The sequence below is a fragment of the Amblyomma mixtum genome, chromosome 1, assembly GCF_055824585.1.
Source record: "Amblyomma mixtum isolate Tamu chromosome 1, ASM5582458v1, whole genome shotgun sequence".
NCBI classification, from domain to species: Eukaryota; Metazoa; Arthropoda; class Arachnida; order Ixodida; family Ixodidae; genus Amblyomma; species Amblyomma mixtum.
The window spans coordinates 16,375,492-16,394,175 of record NC_143012.1 but is presented as its reverse complement, the minus strand read 5'-3'; the positions used below and the strand labels follow the sequence as shown (position 1 = coordinate 16,394,175).

The following is an 18,684-nucleotide window of genomic DNA, read 5'->3' as shown; positions in this document are numbered from 1 at the left end:
TCGGCGCTGTAATTAGAGGCGCACGCAAAACACGCCGATTATCGCTTGCTAGTTTGCGCCAGCTATGAGTGTTGGGCATGCAGTAGCGGAGAGTAGCTTCCTTCCTTGTGCGGTGGCCGGATTTGTTGATTCAACTTTTGTCTATGCCTTTTGCTTTTTATTCGTATTGTTGATAACGCATCCTAACACGGCACGTTGAGTCTCGAGGTCTCAACTGGTCCTTACAGCTCTGCCCCCCCCCCCTTCTCTCATTCATGTGGAGTTTATTTAGACGATGCATGAACGGATATCAACCGAATAAGGGCCGCCAACCACGACTGGCCATCCGTGTAAACTGTCGTGGAAAAGGAAGTCGTCCGGAAGTTTCTACTCCACTGGATATGAATGGCGTTAGAGCAAGAAAAGTCACATGTCTTCTAATTCAAGCCGAAAAAAAAAAACATCTATAAAGAGCAGAATGAACACTGTCGGTGCATATTTCTCGCGCTTGGGTCTGCATATTTCATTGGGGAATGCGTATAGAAGAACTCATGCGTATTGGTTACATCTTGGCTGAAGTTAAGAGCGTGAAAATGGGCTACATAATATGCGTTTGACAGACAGTGGTCTGTACGAATTACGTGGTGAATACCAAGGAAAGAAAAGTGTGTGGCGAGGAAGGCAGACACCCAGGTAGAGTGATGAGGTTATCAAATTTGCTGGGATGACGGTTGCAGCCCGGCTTGTGCAAGGCATAGATGATTGCAGGGAAGTGCATTGAACCTGACATGCAATTCACCCGTATGGCACTGTGTGCAGGCGGTGAATTTTCTTCTCGCGCGAGCCAACGTACACTGCCCAAGGGAGTATCAACTTTACAGCTTCGCCAGGCAGCAATGACTGGACGAGCGTGGCAAGAATCCCAGTGATGGTTGAGTGCTTCTAGAGATGCAATGGATGTTCAAAAAGTTTTGCCTCTGGCCTGTAACTTTTTCATCTAACATTTCGTAAAACTGAAATACGTTACATTCAAATGAAAACATAGAATATATAGTAGCAGAGCTATACCAAACCACATCTTAATCTAACGGACCCACCTCCACTTTTACTTTTTCTGTTCTGTTCGGCTGCTGGTCTTTTTCGCTCTCAATTCCTCCAGCCGCAGCTTGTCTGCTCAAACGTACGCCATTTCAATGTTGCACAAAGTAGGTAGCGGCCGAACACTGCCACGCCAGCGTATTCTCATTTAAGCTTCGATCTAACACGTGGGGAGAAACCCACAGGACGCAACGCCTGTTGTGTGCTGCTTCTGATCCCTCGATCCCTTCGAGACGTTCTTCCACACCCTGAGTTGGGGGAATCCTGCATCACTCTCCCCATTGTACCGACCAAAAGCGCGACTCCTTCGATGTCGCCATCTATTGTCTGATAAAGGCCCCCCCGCCACCCACCCGGAGTCCCAGCACACTACCTACCTATAGGTGTGCAGAGGCGACCCTCTTAAATCAATCTCTAACTGACAATGAGAAGGAGACGTCCGCTCCGTGCGAGCGGGCATGCAGCGAGGGGAGGTGCCGATGCGGGTGTTCTCTTATCTCAACCTGAAGTCTAGCCACGCCCACCGCATACGTGTGTGTCCAATACTCCACGCAAGCGGAGTCATCTGCATACATTCAAATCGCAGATACGCTGCATATACGTGTCAGCTCACAGGAACTTTACGGAAGGCAGATGATCAAATAAAAAAAAACTCACTGCAACAGCCGCATACCCCATAGATAGAAAGGCAAAGTGGATTAGTCAGATCTCGTTTCTTTTGTCCAATTCGTCTCCCGTCCGAACGCGTGCAGGCAGAAACGCGTGCAGGCAGAAACGCGTGCAAGTATGCGTGCGCGATGAAAAAGACAGCCAGGGATTGCTTGAGTCGGCTCTGCGTACCGTATAAATGCGCGTTTAAGAACCACCTAAACGCGTGCATCCCCTTACGCGGCGTCCGCCCTGCGTAAGCCTGACCCCATGTTATTAAGAAACCTGTGTACCGCTGTCGGCAGTCTATAAGTGTGATCTGTTTTGTGGTTCCCTCAGATCTCTAAGTGTTTGATTCTCCAAGTGGCAGGAATCAAACGACCTCTCACTGTGTGAGTGGCCAAATGCCCTTCGATTCTAATGCGACAAGCGTTTCTACGCTCCGTCCTTACCAGGAATTCGAGACAAACACTTCTAGTTCCAGTGGCTACCACCATGTGGCGCATGGCTTTGAACATTAAAAATTAGTGCGCTGACGTAATCCGAGGCGTAAGAAAGAAAGACTGCCGTTGAAATGGTGCCCTTGAAATGCTATAGGCCGCTAGGCTTAGCGAAACTGGCTGGGTGCTGTCCCTACACCCTAAACAGAAATACGCCTGTATTAGAGTAAAAAAAAGGGTAAGCCGTCCTCTAGTGCACTCCCTTTCATTAAGGGAGTACTCTAAAGGACGGCTTACTTCTGGTAGGAGTGTAGTTCCTTATAATGAATACTCTGGCAGCTCGAGGTGAACCTCTCTCTTTACTGCCGCTTCATCTCTCTTAACCCGCAGTTTACTATCGCCCTTTCAAATATATGGATGCTCTATGGTGAGAATTCCAAACACTAAACCTGTCTGTTTAATTGTTTTTTTTTTGTTTGTTTTTTGCCGCAAGCACCCATCAACGGCTTGATGGGAAGCTGAATGTAGAGAATCGAAGCGCGCATCGTTATACCCGCGCTAATACGGCATGTACGAACGTTGAGCTCTGTTTTTGCGTCGACAGCGGGTGCTGCGCGGTGGCAGAGTAGGCGTTCCCGCTGGCTTTTGTGCGTAGACACGCCCACATCGTCGTCGTCGCTCCGAACCGATGCCAGATGAGAAAATCGATGACAGTCGTGGGGACACACTGGCACCTTCATCAGCGACGGGTAAGCTTCGTAAGAGAGCTAAAAAATCAGGAGGGTAGACCAGCATCCGCCTTTAGTCAGTATACCTGGCTAAACTAGCGTATTTTCGCTTGGACCAAAGATAACTCGCTGCCAGAGTCCCATCGTATTGGTCCGGCGTGAAGGCAGCGAGCATATGTAGTTCACGGCAACCTCTGTCTGTGGCTTCAGATGTGGAACGACGTACAGTCGTGGGGTTTATGAAAGGGATCAAACTTCTTGTACAAAATTGCGACTTTTCTGGTTATTTCTCCACTAAAATGACTTTTGGATATTGTGCTGCAAGACGTAAGTATAGGAATCAGAAAAAAAAACTGCTTTTCGCACATAATTATGGAGGAAACGAAGGCTCAAACATTGTTCCCTTTCATACTGATCACGACTGTACGCCATACTGTCCGTCCCGACTGAGCGATAGCACATCACAACTCTTTAAGGCTTAGCAGGAAGAGGCACTCGGATATATGCTAGCCAGCAAATATACATGGTGTACTGCTGAAGATAAAGATAATAAGGATGAAGTGCAACCAAGTCCAGCTTGTTGGACATCACTTTTAATTGTGAGACACTTGCGGAGTATTGATCTAACCAATCATTTAAACTAGAGAGGAGAACTTTCCCCCTTCCGGAAGAAAGCCTGAATAAAGAACAAGGGGTTACGTGGCGTCGTCTACAGACGAGATCGATATGCGCCCAATCACTCCTCGCTCATATTTATCCTGTTCTATACAACCCGAACTGTAAACGCTGCAGCCAACGAGCCAACTACCATCATATCCTATGGGATTGAAAAATAGAGCCACCTCCGGGTAATCTATAGTTACAGCTCCTTCTCTCGAGCTGTGGGAGACCGTGCTGGATAGCTCTAACCCCAGAACGCAAGTTCTGGCGGTGGAGTGGGCTGGCAAAGTCGTCGAGGCCTATGTACTCTCGACCACTTAACGTGACCTCTTAGCACCAAGGTCTTTCCGACGAATAAAATGTTTCACACCAATCAATTTAAGATATTATTATGAGCATATTCATAGGATGGTCTGACCTTCCGTTACGTAGAAAAATCTTGCTTTTTGAAGTTTGTCCTGAGCTCGCATCGAGTAGTTACATGACTGCCATATAAAATTAATAAAATGCATTCTCGACAATAAATGCGAGTCAGCTGTGGAATATTGTGAGATGCTGTTATGAAAATATTGATGAAAATGGACTGATCTTCCGATCGGTAGCAAAGTCTCGTTTTGAAAGTTTGTCCCGCGCTCGCACCGAGTACTTAAGAATGTCACAGGAAGCCAAAGGGGTGTGTTTCTGACAATGAATAGCAGAAAACTATAAGCGTCCCCAGGAGGGTTCTGAGGGTATACTGATTGTTGTGGTGCAGTCTTACAATACGCGAAAAAATTACGTTCACAAATAACTTCGCGTTGAAAATCTTCGCTTGTCCAGCGCGTGGCATTGACAACGGCTGCCAAGTGTTCTCACTGTAACGTTTCGCCGGACGTGTGTGCCGTGCGTCACTTGTTGTGGACACGCCCAGCGACGGCTTCTGTGCGCAAACCCTCCCTCAGGGAAGCGGGCTTGCGGTAGAACCGCGATGGTGAGTACGAAATGTGGACAATGAACAGTCGGTGTCTCGACCAACTTTGCGGCTTTCTCAGCGAAACTGGCCTGCACTCCTTCTTCCAGCCTTCTCAGATATCCCCAATCCCCCTTTTTAAACATACGCCTTGTGGCACACTTGTCCAATAAAAAAAAAAAACGCTCGCCGAAAAGAATAAAGCGATTATAAACGGCGCTGAGAATTTCAGCGCCAGCTTGCTGGTTGCGAAATGCAGCGTCACTTTGGTGCTACTGATGATTGAGATGATAAGGCGTACTGCAAGGCGCAGCATTTTTGGGAGCATTTTGGCAGATCGCAGGCGCAAAGCCTGCTGTCGTTGCGCCTATAGACGAACCTAGGCGAACATTAGGCGAACACTATAGGCGAACCATCGTGGCTCGCCTAGTGTCTCTTGCTCCAGGCAGCTTCACCTTCGCGGGCGCGAGCTTCCTGACCAAGGTACTGTTGTCTCATATTCTCGGCATCACGGGCTCGTACGTCAGATTGCTGTCGCCGTTGACAACTTCAATGCGTTCACGGGCGCGCACCATTCACGTGGTGTCACAGCCCTATGAGCACTAAAACTCCCTTGGACGTCATGTGGACGTCCACATGAGAGTTCCAGTGCTCATTAGGAGACACCATTCTGAGGCGCCCCGAAGAGGAGCGGTATCGACCATCTCCTCACCAGTTTCCCGAATACTGGGCTTCAATGTGTTCTTCATCATCATCATCATCGCGGCGACATTTGCGCACCTGTTCTTCCAAGAACTTCTTCCGGGCTGCCCATTTTCTCTACGACAGCGGGTGACTGAGCGATGGTAGGCTCGCGCACCACGAGCAAAGCGCCAAGTCATGCTGACGTAATACAGCACCGAACGACCCACTGACTTATTAGAGTGGTGAGCCCAGTGAGCGTTTACATAGTTACCAGAACAGGTAAATTCAAACAGTTTGGACTCCTGCGCACGCAGCCGTCCCTGGAAACGAGGCGGCCCACGAGCTGGCTCGAGTCTCTACAGCCGAGCCGCTACGGGGCCCCTCGATGACCGAGGGAGCGGAGAGCGCATATTAAAATATGGGGAGATCACGCAGCATTATAGATTGGATCGTAGACTGTTACCCCTGTCAGACACGAAATTAAACAAAGAGGCAGTAGCGAGGAAACGTCGGAAAACCTATACGTATCCGCAAACCACATGTTCTCCGAGGCCAGGAGCGATAGGTGTAACCTTTGAGGGCGATATATAGGGACCCTCGACCACATAACATAGGAATGCCTGTACTCTCCCGAGGAGGCTCATAAGTTGTAGGGAAACCTGGGAGACCTCGTTGTGCAGCTCGGACCCTGAGCTCTAGCTCCTGTAACTGGCTGAAGAGGCCGCCGGGACTCAAGACCTGCCGGCCATCTAAAGCGGCACCCCCTGCACTGCCAGCCGCGCGCCGCGGGGGGAGTTGCAGTTCTCTGTTGTACAATAAAGGCTTTTGCTACTACTACTACTGCAAGAATAAACCCTGAGGAAAGGAGGCATACACAGCATAGGACACCGGACGGCGCTGTCCCACTGTCATGTAGCGCGCTGTAAAAACGACCGCAGCCACCGTAAGTGCCTCAATATATTTTGCTGATTGGCCTTTTGAGGTGGGTAGATATAGGGCACAGCGCGGAAGGAACCATGCCAGAGATGTAGCATGCACACAGGCGATCTCGCGAGTCTAATGTTTCCCGTGACCACGTTGTCGCACTCTGCAGTCGAATTGCGACATTTACAAATCTAGTCTGGTGGTATCCCTTTTTGTGCCTGTTCTGTGCTGAACCTGAAACTATTGACCACTTCCTGCTTCAATTCCTGTCACCGCTTCTCCTCTGAAAGGAGGTGGCTTCGAGAAAGCCCCTTCAACAACTCGGCCTGCAATACCTGCCACGGCTATCGAGTTTCGGTGGAGGCGAAACGCAAAAGGCTCCCGTGTGCTGCGCGATGTCAGTGCACGCTGAAGATCCTCAGGTGACTGTAATTATTTCGAAGCCCTCCACAACGGCACCTCTTTCTTCCTGCGCGATTTCCTGTTGACAAAAGTTTTCTGTGCCTCCCGCGATGCTGGCGCCGACATACGGGGCGCGCCGCTACCAGCTTCGAAAATTAGAGGACTCACGGTGGACACACGATGCGAGGACAAAGTACGTCTCTCCCAAGGCAATTACGGCCAGGCCAGATAATTTGACAGAAAGTAGGAGAAACGACAACCACTTACCGCCGGAAAAATCCCAACCCATGACCTCTACGTGTCGCGTTCTACCTAGCTGCGGCAGTGAATGCTGCCCCCCACCCCTCCCCCCCGCCCACCTCTCTTCCCGTGTAAAACCCTGCGTACGTGCGGCTCAAAGCAGGCCCGGACTGCATAATGCCCGCCCGTACATATATGCTAAGGACTGACTGAAGGATTCTCGGAAAAATTAGGTTTACACGGATGACATGCAGTGCCCATGAATTTGTTCTTAGAAAAATGCAGATGTTTCCGCGCAAGCTTCGAGCATTTCTCGTATTTTGTGACGATGCAGCTCCGCCTAAAGGGCCTGACACGATAGCTTAATAGGTTAATTACCACATATGCAGAAGGTCGTTCTCTATGTTACATTCATACATCCGTGGGAGTCCCGATACCACTCCTGGCACAGTGGTGCAGCGCTTAAAGGGGCTGCGAAACACTGACTGTGGGAATACCGGCTATACTTCAGGTGGGTTCTTTATGTCACACAGATGCTGACTTAAAAACAATTACAGGAATCGATGCACAGGAACGGGAGTTATTCAGTGAAGAAATTTCAAAATACAAGCAAACAAAACGCTGCCCTCAACTCGATTTTGGCGGGGCTTCCCACTCCTATTTCGCTCTCCCAATGACGGCACCTGGCGCAACCAATCAAAACAGCCAGCCAGAGCACGTCGCGGAAGTTTGTACTCCATGGTTGCCTGCTCTCTGTGAGACTGGCAGCGTTGTTTCCATGCTAGAGCGCCCCTGGTGGTGTATTTTTATTTTACTTGCTTTGCAGGGCTTTTATCTAGACAAACAAATTGTTTTTGTTGATCTAATATAAAACGCGGACAGGTGACAAAATGTGTCTCTATTTATTCACACAATTTGCAATATATTTACTGTTTGTCCGATCATCAAGCTCGCGCCAGGTGATGTCATATCCGCTGCTAAAAACCCGCCACTGTGTGGCGACACCATCAGAGCCATGAAGTTGTTTGTGGGAGGACATTAAAATATTAAAAAACGGAATATACGCGGCATTACCGGCGCTAATAGCACCATTATAACTCACTGTATGCAATCAACAGGAAAAACAGTTAACTAAGATTGTGTTTCTGGGCCCCTTTAAGCGATTCGCCACTGCCTTGTGATGGCTGGTGTTTCCAGCAGTGGGCCTTGTACGGCCCAAGTAGCTCTTCCTGAGTGACGAATCATTAAATGGCACCTGCCACGGTGGGCAGTTCGCTCATTAACAGATGGACAGGTTGTGATGACGCCTCAAGGTCACGTGACCTAGGTGGCCCACCAGCCTCCTAGGTTGCTGTCTGGGGACCACCTGCCAGAGCTACGGCCGCGAATTTTTGTTCACAACAGAGACAACGCCGAGGCCGGATTTCAGGGCTTTTTATGTTGATGCATTAAAAATGACAGGTGCATGCACGGGAGGGTAAACAAGAAGATACAAAGACAATGCTAGCCATCCACCTGCCCTTCGATCTAAGTTAAGGCATAACAAAGAACCAACAGCCCAGTGACCGAAATTCATGTTACATACCATGAACTCTGTCATCCAGATGCATTCTTCCGAGGATTCCGTTCCACAAGTGAAGAGTAAACTGATTATAACAGAAACTGGTCACATTGTTTTGAATGTCAGCACAGCTTGGCAGGAATGAATAATACAGCATTACAATGCACCATAGCACAAAGTAAAAGTATTTAAGAATGCAGTAAAAGGTCAAAAGGCATGACAGATTTTAATCCAAGTGCAAAGGATGGTCCTCTAACCCACTCCCTGTGTGTACACCCCACACAGCAATGACTGAATGCACGACAAAACATTAAAGATGAAGAATGTTTGAAAATGTCCAATGCAAGTATACAACAGTCAACACTTATGTATGGCTAACAGTCATGGTCGCATTTCACACACAAAAAAATGACGCTTCTTGCCTGGATGCATTCTGCCTTGCACCAGTACAACGTGCATGTCTCTGGCATCTTTTCACAACTGAGAATCCAAATTTATGACAACAGCCAGCAGACATAACCACGAAGTTCAACCACTGGGCACTGCAGTGCCTGCCACCCCCAGTTCCTCCGGAAACTTTCACCGCTGTGCTGAGGACGGCCGCTGCTTGAGGAGGGACTGCCTGTCCCGGAGTGCCTTCGCAGCCAAGTCGCGGTCCTTTTTGGATGGGGTCTTCTTACGCTGGCGCACTTGGGCCAGCCGCCGCCAGGCATCCAGGAGCTCGTGATCAGCCACCCGCAGTCGACGGTTCAGTTCCTGCTGCGCCAAGCTCTCGCGGGCGCGTCTCAGCAGCGCCGTGAGCTGTGATCCATTCCGACTGCTCACGCTCCGCAGCTCTGCCTGGCACCTTCTCAGCTCTGCTAAAACCTGAATGAACAGAATACGGTTTCCACAGATGCTTAAACACCTCATTACAGCTGTAGACTTCTTTTATTAACGGATGTTCAGGTTAGAACAAGTTACATGTTTCCTCCACCTGTGCTGAGAGCAGGTTGTAGTGCCACGAAAGGCTGGTATGTCAATGCAATTCAGATGCCCACAGAGGCCACTAAGTAGCCTACCACTCCGGACGACTCTTTCATCTTGAGAGTTATTTCGATTTTTGGTTTTTGTGGGGGTTTAACGTCCCAAAGTGACTGAGGCTATGAGAGATGCCGTAGTGAAGGGCTCCGGAAATTTCGACCACCTGGGATTCTTTAACGTGCACTGACAACATACAGTACACGGGCCTCTAGAATTTCGCCTCCATAGAAATTTAACCGCCGCGGCCAGGATCAAACCCGCGTCTTTCGGGTCAGCAGTCGAGCACCATACCCACTGAGCCACCGCGGCGGCTCCGAGGGTTATCTCAACTGCAAAGGGGTTTAGTGGCCCTAAAAGAACCAGGCACTGAACAGCATTTGTCTGCCTGTGGGCGGTCATTCTAGAGCCAGCCAGCAGCGCACGCTCAGCGATAGCACTGCCGCTCCCGCATCGACACATCTCCGTCATTACACAACAAATAAGAATGACCTGAGGATATTTTTAGATGCTTAGACGAATGTGAAGACAGTTATGCCAGTCATATATTTTTAAATGGTGCCTTAAGACGAAACAAAAATTGACGACTGACAATTTTCGTTTTTTGACAACTGCCCACAGAACTGTATTACCCAGTATGTTTTTACATTGTGCAAAAGAAGCTTTTTGGCGCAATAGCACTTATAGTGGCCAATCCCCAAATTTAGCCGCTGCATATTTGTTTATTTGTCTGAAGTCTGCTTTGTGGCAGGCTGCCGTAACCAGCCAGGTATATGTATATATACTGCCCACCAGGCCCACAGCCTGGAATTTTTTTGGGGAGGTGCCCAAGGTAATTTCTTCTGTCTTCAGGGGGGAAGGGCTAGCTGGCTGAGCACTGTCGTGAGAATGGAGGATGTGTTGAACTTTATTTTATTTTGGGGAGTGAGGGGCCGGCCCCCTCAGGCCTCCCCTTGGATATGTGGCAAGTGGCAGTGCAAGTAATGAGTAGTCGCGAGAGCTTGCTCGGGAAGAGCAACCTGGCTCACAAGCCCCACCAATGGCAGCGCCTGCTACTACAGGACAGTTGGCGCATTGCTTAACCACTGCACCATTGCACCAGGACGACCAATTCCGCACATAAGAACATTAACCCATTATCGCTATCCAAACAACTTCCATCCATGAACAACGGATTCGAACACTGCGACCAAAGTGAAAACCGAAGTGCTAGTGCATCTAAGTCACATTAGGCCTAACTATGCAAATCGGCCATCAATTTATTTTTTTCAGTACACTGACATCCCTGCAAACCTTTACTAACCCTCATGTCTCAGTCCATCTTGCGGGTTAGATAAAATTATGCTGCGATGAAAACGTGAGGATACGTAGCTCAGATACTTAGTTCATTTTTCTAAGTGGTCAGAATAGGCTTATCTGTACTGAGGGTCACACAAGCAATGATGTGCTTGTGTGTCAGTCAATGAACCTGAGATCCCAGCACTCTAGCATTAGCTTGAGACAGGCTCTCACCTGATCATCCGGAGGGTCGGTCTCAGTCAGGAGGCCGTGCTCGCGGAGCTCTCTGCGGACGCGCCGCTCCAGCTGTTGGGCGAGGCCGGGGTTGGGACCCAGCGGGGGTCCCAGCTGGTTGTCCTCCAGGGGAGGACACAGCAGGTTCTCCTCCAGCAAGCAGGAGACAAGCCGCTGTGTCAGGCTTCCCAGAGGCTCCCCACCACCGCTGCCCCCTTTGCTGTTGCCACCAGACGCGGGCGTGTCACAGTTGTTCAGGCTGCCGCGCGTCTGCTGTGGCGACCTGTATGAAGACCAGACAGATACAATGAAAGGCGCCTGAAACACAAAATCTACGGAAAAAATTCAGGCGGCACTTTGGCTCTCTAAAGTGCTGTAAGGAGAAAGCGTTTCCTGGCCCACTGTTTGTTTTTTCTTTATTGTTATTTTTCATATTTCATTTTTATTTCAATCTTATTTTTGTTTATTTTCTTATTTTCATTTACTTTATTTTATTTATGAAACCCATGCATTAACTGTATGTGCCTTTATTCATGCTCAAACTCTGAGCCTTCGTGGCGGAGTGGTAGTGTCTCCACTTCAAATGCCAAAAGCCCTGGTTCGATTCCCAGCCTCGGCACAGTTTTTTTAAAAATAGTGACGCCGAAAAGCGGACACACATGCTAACATTCCTTGGTCACGACAGTATTAGGCATTAAAGGCTTTCGCCTTAAAATTTTCCACAGGTTTTAATTTGATGAAACCAAAATGAGATTCATGACGAAGCTGAATGTGCCTGAAAGAACTCCTGTAACTGTTCACTTGTGACTGCCATCATCTGTCCTTATTAACTAATATATAGTAGTACACCTCCATACCTCACATATATGATTAGCTAAGCTCATTTTTCCATATCCAACATATTTTTACGGGGGAAAACTATTTACATTTATTTACAAGCGGTAGGTGAATAGTTCCTAGCGGCGAGCATCAGGAAGCACCAACGCCAGCAGGAAGCACCAACAACCTCTTCTTCTTCGTGCGACCCTTTCACGCGGGAGGCCACTTCGACTTCCACTTCCTCTTCGTCGTAGCATGACCCCCGGCGGCATGAGCGCCGTCCCGGCATTAGGCCGGTGATAGAGGAGCGGCGTGGTAGGGCTTGAGGCGCATAACGTGAACAATGTCGGTGGGTGGTGTACATGAAGAGGATGCAGGTGTATGAGGAGCAACTTCATACGTGACATCGGTGACCTGACGCACAACACGATAAGGACCATGGTAGGGAGACAAAAGTTTTTCAAAGAGACCGACGCGACGGGAAGGGGACCACAGAAGAACGAGCGACCCCGGTTCGTAGGTGACATGACGATGGCGATTATCGTACAATGACTTCTGCGCTTGTTGGGACGCTTGGAGCCGAGTTCGGGCGATTGGCGAGCGTCTTCAGCTTGAGCAATGGCGTCCTCGAAGCGGCGGCATTCTTTTACGATGTCTGCAATCTTGTCGCAGTTCTTATAAACGAGCAGATTGAAGGCATCGTCTGCAATGCCCTTCAGCACATGTCCGACTTTGTCAGCCTCGCTCATCGCCTTATCGACCGTGTAGCACAAAGCCAACACATCCTGAATATAGGACACGTAGGACTCAGTGGATGACTGGGCGCGACTGGCAAGATCTCTTTTAGCGGCAAGCTGCCGGCCGAGTGGTTTGCCGAAAAGGTCAATAAGTTTCTGCTTACAGTCATCCCAACTGGTTAATGTCTCTTCGTTACTGTCGTACCACTTCAGCGCCGTGCCCTTAAGGTAAAAAACCACGTTCGCAAGCATGAAAGTTTGGTCCCACCGGTTGTTAGCGCTGCACCGTTCATACTTGCGAAGCCAGGTCTCAATGTCAGCGTCGTCGTCCCCAGAGAAGGGTCCAGGATCCCGAGGGTGAGTGAGGACCACCGAGGACACTGATGCTGCCGAATCGGGAGGAGCGGCTTCCGTCATTGTAAGCCGTGGAAGGTAGCGGCGGCGTGAAAGGTACGTCGGGGGTGGAAGGTAGCGCCCGCTGCGTAGTTCCGTCTTGCCGCACCTCCACCAAGATGTTACGGGGGAAAACTATTTACATTTATTTACAAGCGATAGGTGAATAGTTCCTAGCGGCGAGCATCAGGAAGCACCAACGCCAGCAGGAAGCACCAACAACCTCTTCTTCTTCGTGCGACCCTTTCACGCGGGAGGCCACTTCGACTTCCACTTCCTCTTCGTCGTAGCAATATAGGATTAACTAACTACCTAATTTTTATCACAAAGCAAGAATTTGCCAGGAATTCTGGGCTTTTCAGTCTTTTCACGACGACAAAGGCTGCTGCGCGGGCGTGACACCATGTCGTGAATACGGAGGTTTGTGTCGGGCCTAACAGTGCATCTTCTCCATTTTCATAAACAATGGACAAGTACATCAGAGGCACTCTGCAGTACATGCAAACCGACCAAGTATGTGGCAATAACAAAACTGACGATACAAATGCAGAGAAAGTAAAAGGCAGCACCACGCACCGTGCTCCCTGAGCCCCTCCTCCCGTGGCCCTGGCGCCTTGGGTCTGTTCCTCCTGGAGGTCTTCCTGCGCCCAGCGCTGAGCATAGTGGCGGCCGAGAGGAGGCACCCGCTGATACTCGGAGGCCTCTTCCTCCCTTGCACGCATCAGCTCTTCCAAGGCACGCACATCGTCAGCCGTCACCTGTCAAGTGGGCAAGACAAAAGAACAACACAGCTGAGGCTGTTCACCCTCTTCGCAACTCCAAAACACGAGGCACTGTGAATAACCAGGAATTGGTTTAGTCCTCTCTTAGTTATATAAAACGAAGACTAAGACAACTCCTAATTATTTTAGAAACATTACTTCAGACTGCTTTAGCACCCACTGGAGCACGGCTGTGCTTCGCTCTCATTAAATTCAAGCTCCTCAAAGCACTGTTCTGCAGTGGAGTCTAAATCAGTCATTTGTATCCCAGAGCCACCGCACAGTGAATGATTTAGCCCGTTTTTAGAATAAAAACCTTTTCTTCGAGTTGCCTGCTGCAATAAGCAAAGCTAAGATAGTTTTTACTATCTTTAATGCACATGCTGCGTGACAGCCATGAGATATGGCCACAAGTCATTGGCACTGTTGTGTGCTGCACCAACGCTGGAAATTGAAGTGACAGTTGGGTGCTAAAAATAGAAATGAATAATGGCACACACTAAACGTTATGCCGCCTTCAGCTTTATACTTGCAGTTTGATGGCACTGAGAGCGGACCATGGCCACTTGTGCCGAGCACGAAAGCGCCAGCAACACAACAGTGTCGCACAGAGGAATGTTACAGACTGCCATAAGCGCTGTCCTTGTAGGGTGCGCAATATTTTTTCGGTTCTGCACTGATATCTTGAATTTTGAAACAAAAGTTCTCAAGGATGCAACTGTGGCCTGAATGACAAAGCTAGAGTGAAATACTACAGCATAAGACACTAAAATAATGAGTGCTTCAAACGAGGCAACCCATGGATGAAGGCTCTGAAATGGCATGGTCACCAGCAGGATGCAAAATGGAAAAATAGATAATAACCATGACACACTTTTAATATGAATGAATAACAGTCACTACCTGGCCACAATATGGTTCCAGTGAAGCCCAGAAACGGTTAGGTGCATCGTTACGAGACACTGATGGCCCTTCTTCAGTGGTGGAGCCCGTGGCCAGTGTGGACGAACTGGATGCAACTTGCTTGCGCGGGGGTCGGCCACCTGTAAAGACCTGAACACAGAACCAAGCATTGCATTTGGGAGTACATAAAAAAAAAATTGAAAAATTAGTATATGAGGAAAGGAAATGGCACAGTAATCGTCTCACATCTTGGTGGGCACCTGAACTGCACCACCATAAAGAAAGGGAGGAAGGTGGGAGAGAAAGAAGAGAGAAAGAGGTGCCCTAGGGTTCATTTCAACCACCTGGGGATCTTAACTGACATGTGCGCCTATTTGTGTTTCACCTTCACCAAAACGTGGCCGTTGCAGCCCAGGAGCAACTCAGTAGCCAAGAGCTCTAACCACTGAGCCACTGCGACGATGGTGCAGGTAGAAATGTGTTTGTGGTGATTGAGAAACAGGGTCACTGTTCGGTTCATTTTGAAGCCAGGAAACACAGCTGCAAATAAAGCCCGACACAAAAGAAAAGAGACTAGGACATCAGTGGCAGTGGGTTTGTAACGTACAACACCATGGCAATGCTCCTCAAGGAAGTACAGACACTAAATTTTGGGGGCATGCTTTTTTTCTTTTAAATGATGCGGAAGACAGCATGCATGAATCACAACATGTTATTTGCCTTTGCTTAGTAGATAATTCATAACTGAATTCCTTCTCTCCTCTTGTTTCAGTTGCAATTTCAATGTCTGAGCGAGGGCTGTGATGTCATGTTCAGTACAGGTCACGTGAGGCATCAAAAATTGAGATATAATCGCTGCTTATTCATTAATGGTCACCCTTACTTTTGAGGCAGGCTGGCTTAAGTGTTGTGCTAAATGCAAACGATGAAGCAGCTATTACATTGCAGTTTTTTTTATGCCTCACGCAACCTGTAATGACCTTTGAAGTCACAGCTATTACTCGTCTGTTGAAACCGAAAATGGCAGAGAGAAGAATCCCAATTATAATTATTTACCATTGACAGACCAATAGCATGTGGTGATTAGTGTATAGTAACATCTTTCGCATCACTGCAAAGAAAACGCGTATCCAAAAATTTGGTGTCTGCACTCCTGAGTGCAAAGTTTTCTTTCTTTCATACTAGCCCCTTCCAGTCTGGCATAGGATGAACTATAAAGGTAACGAATTAGATTACGCATAACGTTTCCACTCTAGTGAGCAGCTTTGTGGTTTGAAAAATATGAACCACGGCTCTATTTTCGCCATAAATACAATTCCTTCACCCAATCCACGTTTTTTCAACTCTACTTGCAGCACGAGCACAGGAGTCAAAAATGCGAACAAATTAACTGTCACCTTTGTAAATAGATTCCTTAGTAAGAGCAAGAAAAGGCTGTTCGTCCCGTCGTCTTTGCATTATCGTTCTGGTGTTACCGACATGACTTCACCAAATCCTCTTAAATTGACTACCATATCGAAGCCACAGCGTCCATTCGAAAGAACCGCCCCGGGCTGCCAGTCATTCCCCAGATTTTCCCCAAGCACACGCGCATTTACCTTTCCACCATCCCTGGACTTCTTGGACGGCTTGCCGTCGGGCGACGCGCGGCTGCGCTTTCCTGGCGCCGACGGCGTGCTCCCGCCAACGGGTATCTTTTTTTCCTGCCACGAGAGCAGCAGCTGCGTCTCGTGCGCCAGCCGCCGGCGCCGCTCGCACACCGACACGAGGAGCGTCTCGAGCTCCAACTGGAGAGGCTCCAGGTCCTCGAGGGAGAGCGTCGCATCTCCCTGCGCGATCGCCGTGTAGCGCGGGCAGTCCTGAGCGTGGTCTACAGGACTGACGTCCGGGAACTGCAGCGGACATTCTTCGGAACCCTTGCCTTTACCCTTCATGAGGGCGCTATGCAACCTTGCTTCTACGGCCGGTGTCAGGAGAGTCGACGAAGGAACGCGGAAGCGGCGACGCGTTTCACGGCGTCCCTTGAAACGCGGCCAGACCTAGCGACGTGAAGCACCACGCTACGAAGGCTTCGCTCACGGATACCTAGCGTGAGTCAGGTGCGCAAGTTTTGTACGATGGAAGGTCATGTCCATCCCCAGCACGATGTCTAACGTTGGCGAACAAGCATTGCTTGGTTGGAAACAGTGCCACTCGCGCTTCGCACGTCAAGCACTACCAAACACCAAAGGCTTCTCTTGCTGCCGCCATAACATAAACAAAATGCAGTGAATAGACATACAGTAAACAAACCAGTATTGAAGTAGAGTAACAAGCAGCGCCATCTAGGCACCAGAACTCACTAAAATATTGTTTGTATATAACGCAAAAATAAATACAACTGTTTTTACAACCGCTTTCTAGTATAAAACAAGTTATTTTATGTACTAATATGTTTTTGTTGTACGACCGAGAATGTGCACGTACCTACGTTGCTTCACAAAGAAGCGGTAAATTCAATTTTCGAACATCGCTAAGACAATGCTAACCCGGCCATCATACTGGAAACTCTGAACTACAAATGAATTAGCAAGGCATACTACAAAAAGCTCCGCAACTCCATTCAGTCACACCCCACCCTCAGCTCAGCGTTGCCCAAACACACCCTCCACAGGTTCCACACCAACGTCCCTTTTCAGCCCAGCTCGCCCACATCTCCCCCGCCTGAGACACTTCCTGCCCGATGCTACCGCTCTCCCTATACCAACGTGGACCACTGTCTGTTTCAGTGCCAGTATGGCCCTCCAAACTCCCTCCGTCCTCCTCTCTTACCTGTGGTACCTGCTTGGCGTCGGACCGACTGGATGACGAGCGCGCCATAGACTTCACATAGGGAATGCACAGTATTCAGGATACACCAAAAGCTTGCAGTGAAGCTAGCGAAGGTCCGCCCACATTCAGGACCGCCGAACAGAATCACTCCGTGACAAAAAAAGCAGACCTTTTGTTAAAACTGTTCTTGTTACCTAAAAAAAAAAAGTTAATCATGGGGAAATTATAAGCTCAAGAATTTTGATGCCACTGGCTTGCTTGATAGAGTCGAACATAAAAAAAAATGGTTTTGCTCACTGTTGATTGGCCAGCGGAGTTTTACAGGATGCCTCGGACCATGGCTGAACTGTTCTTTTTTTTTTTTTAGTTCTACCTTACTATAGCACTTCCAGCCTGGAAGAGCTGTCAGTGTTTGTTTGAACATTCTTTTCATTCTGCTCCCTTCATACGATCTACAGTGTTGACCAACAATGGCAAAACGAAGACAATGCAGTTTGCATCGTATTCGAAATATGTACAGTAGACTCCCGTTAAAACGAATTCTCGGATAGGATGAACAATGTTTTGGTTCGTTTCCCATAAGACTCAAAATCCGCCTAAGAACTTTCATAGCCACCGATAACCACGGCGACCCCGCGCAACAGCACTCGCGGGACGATCGTGCGGCAGTGTTAAGGAAAGAAAAATATATAAAATGCTGCTATGCAAGAAATCGCACCCCCTCAAGCAGTCCTGTGGGAGCGCGCATTCGTGAGGGAAAACGTTCTTGTCGGTAAGGAAAAGGAAGGCCAACATCGCGAGCGAGCCGCCTCCCAAAGACTAAAATGCGCGTATGAGCAAAGTGCATCCACTCGTTGACTTAGGGATTGAAAACACCGGGGCTGCATTTTCAACGCGGTCTCGCAACACGCGTTATAGCGGCGCTGAGATGGCCAGAGATCGGCGCTGCGCGCATTATCTTGCGACGCACAGAAAGGCACATCGCAGCTATGCGTTGGTAGGCAGTGGTAGCAGCTATGCTGCAGGGGTGAAAAAAAGAGGGGCGCACGGCTACCCTGCTGGGCACCTTCGAGGTGCTATAAACGCTGGATAGAAAGCAAAAATAAAAAAATGCAACCACAAATAACAGCCGCTCTGGGATGCAAGAAAAAAGAAAGTGAAAATAGAAAACTGGGCCATGCCATTTTCAGGTCGGATAACATGAGGTTGTTTAATGCTCTCACTTTCCAGCTTGCTTCATGCATAGAGCAATAAATGCTCTATTCGCAACTATCTTCTCTCTGAAAGGCTATTTTATTCATTATTTACATGTGACACTAGGACATATCTAACATGCTTTTTTAAAGGCACTTTTTTTTAAGCCAAACATCTGATAAAACAAGTTTTCTGGTCCCTTCATTTTAAATGGAATGTAC

At 48.6% G+C, this 18,684-nt stretch overlaps 1 protein-coding gene across 1 annotated transcript; it reads right to left on the bottom strand.

Annotated features, from left to right (window-relative positions):
• Positions 1-8,169: 8,169 nt before the first annotated feature.
• Ada3 (transcriptional adaptor 3) lies at positions 8,170-16,735 on the bottom strand. Its single transcript, XM_089544283.1, has 5 exons — positions 16,057-16,735; positions 14,459-14,608; positions 13,371-13,552; positions 10,846-11,128; positions 8,170-9,180 (listed from the first exon to the last, which is right to left on the bottom strand). Exons 1-5 carry the CDS (start codon positions 16,390-16,392, stop codon positions 8,893-8,895), a joined length of 1,239 nt encoding a protein of 412 aa, XP_089400409.1. The 5' UTR covers positions 16,393-16,735; the 3' UTR covers positions 8,170-8,892.
• Between the last annotated feature and the right edge of the window lie 1,949 nt (positions 16,736-18,684).

Coding starts and splice junctions, on each gene's coding strand:
- Ada3 (XM_089544283.1), bottom strand. CDS start 16,392: ATGAAGGGTAAAGGCAAGGGTTCCGAAGAATGTCCGCTGCAGTTCCCG. Junction 14,609..16,056: donor AGTCCAGGGATGGTGGAAAG/GTAAATGCGCGT, acceptor TTCTGTGTTCAG/GTCTTTACAGGTGGCCGACC. Junction 9,181..10,845: donor CCGACCCTCCGGATGATCAG/GTGAGAGCCTGT, acceptor CTGTTCATTCAG/GTTTTAGCAGAGCTGAGAAG.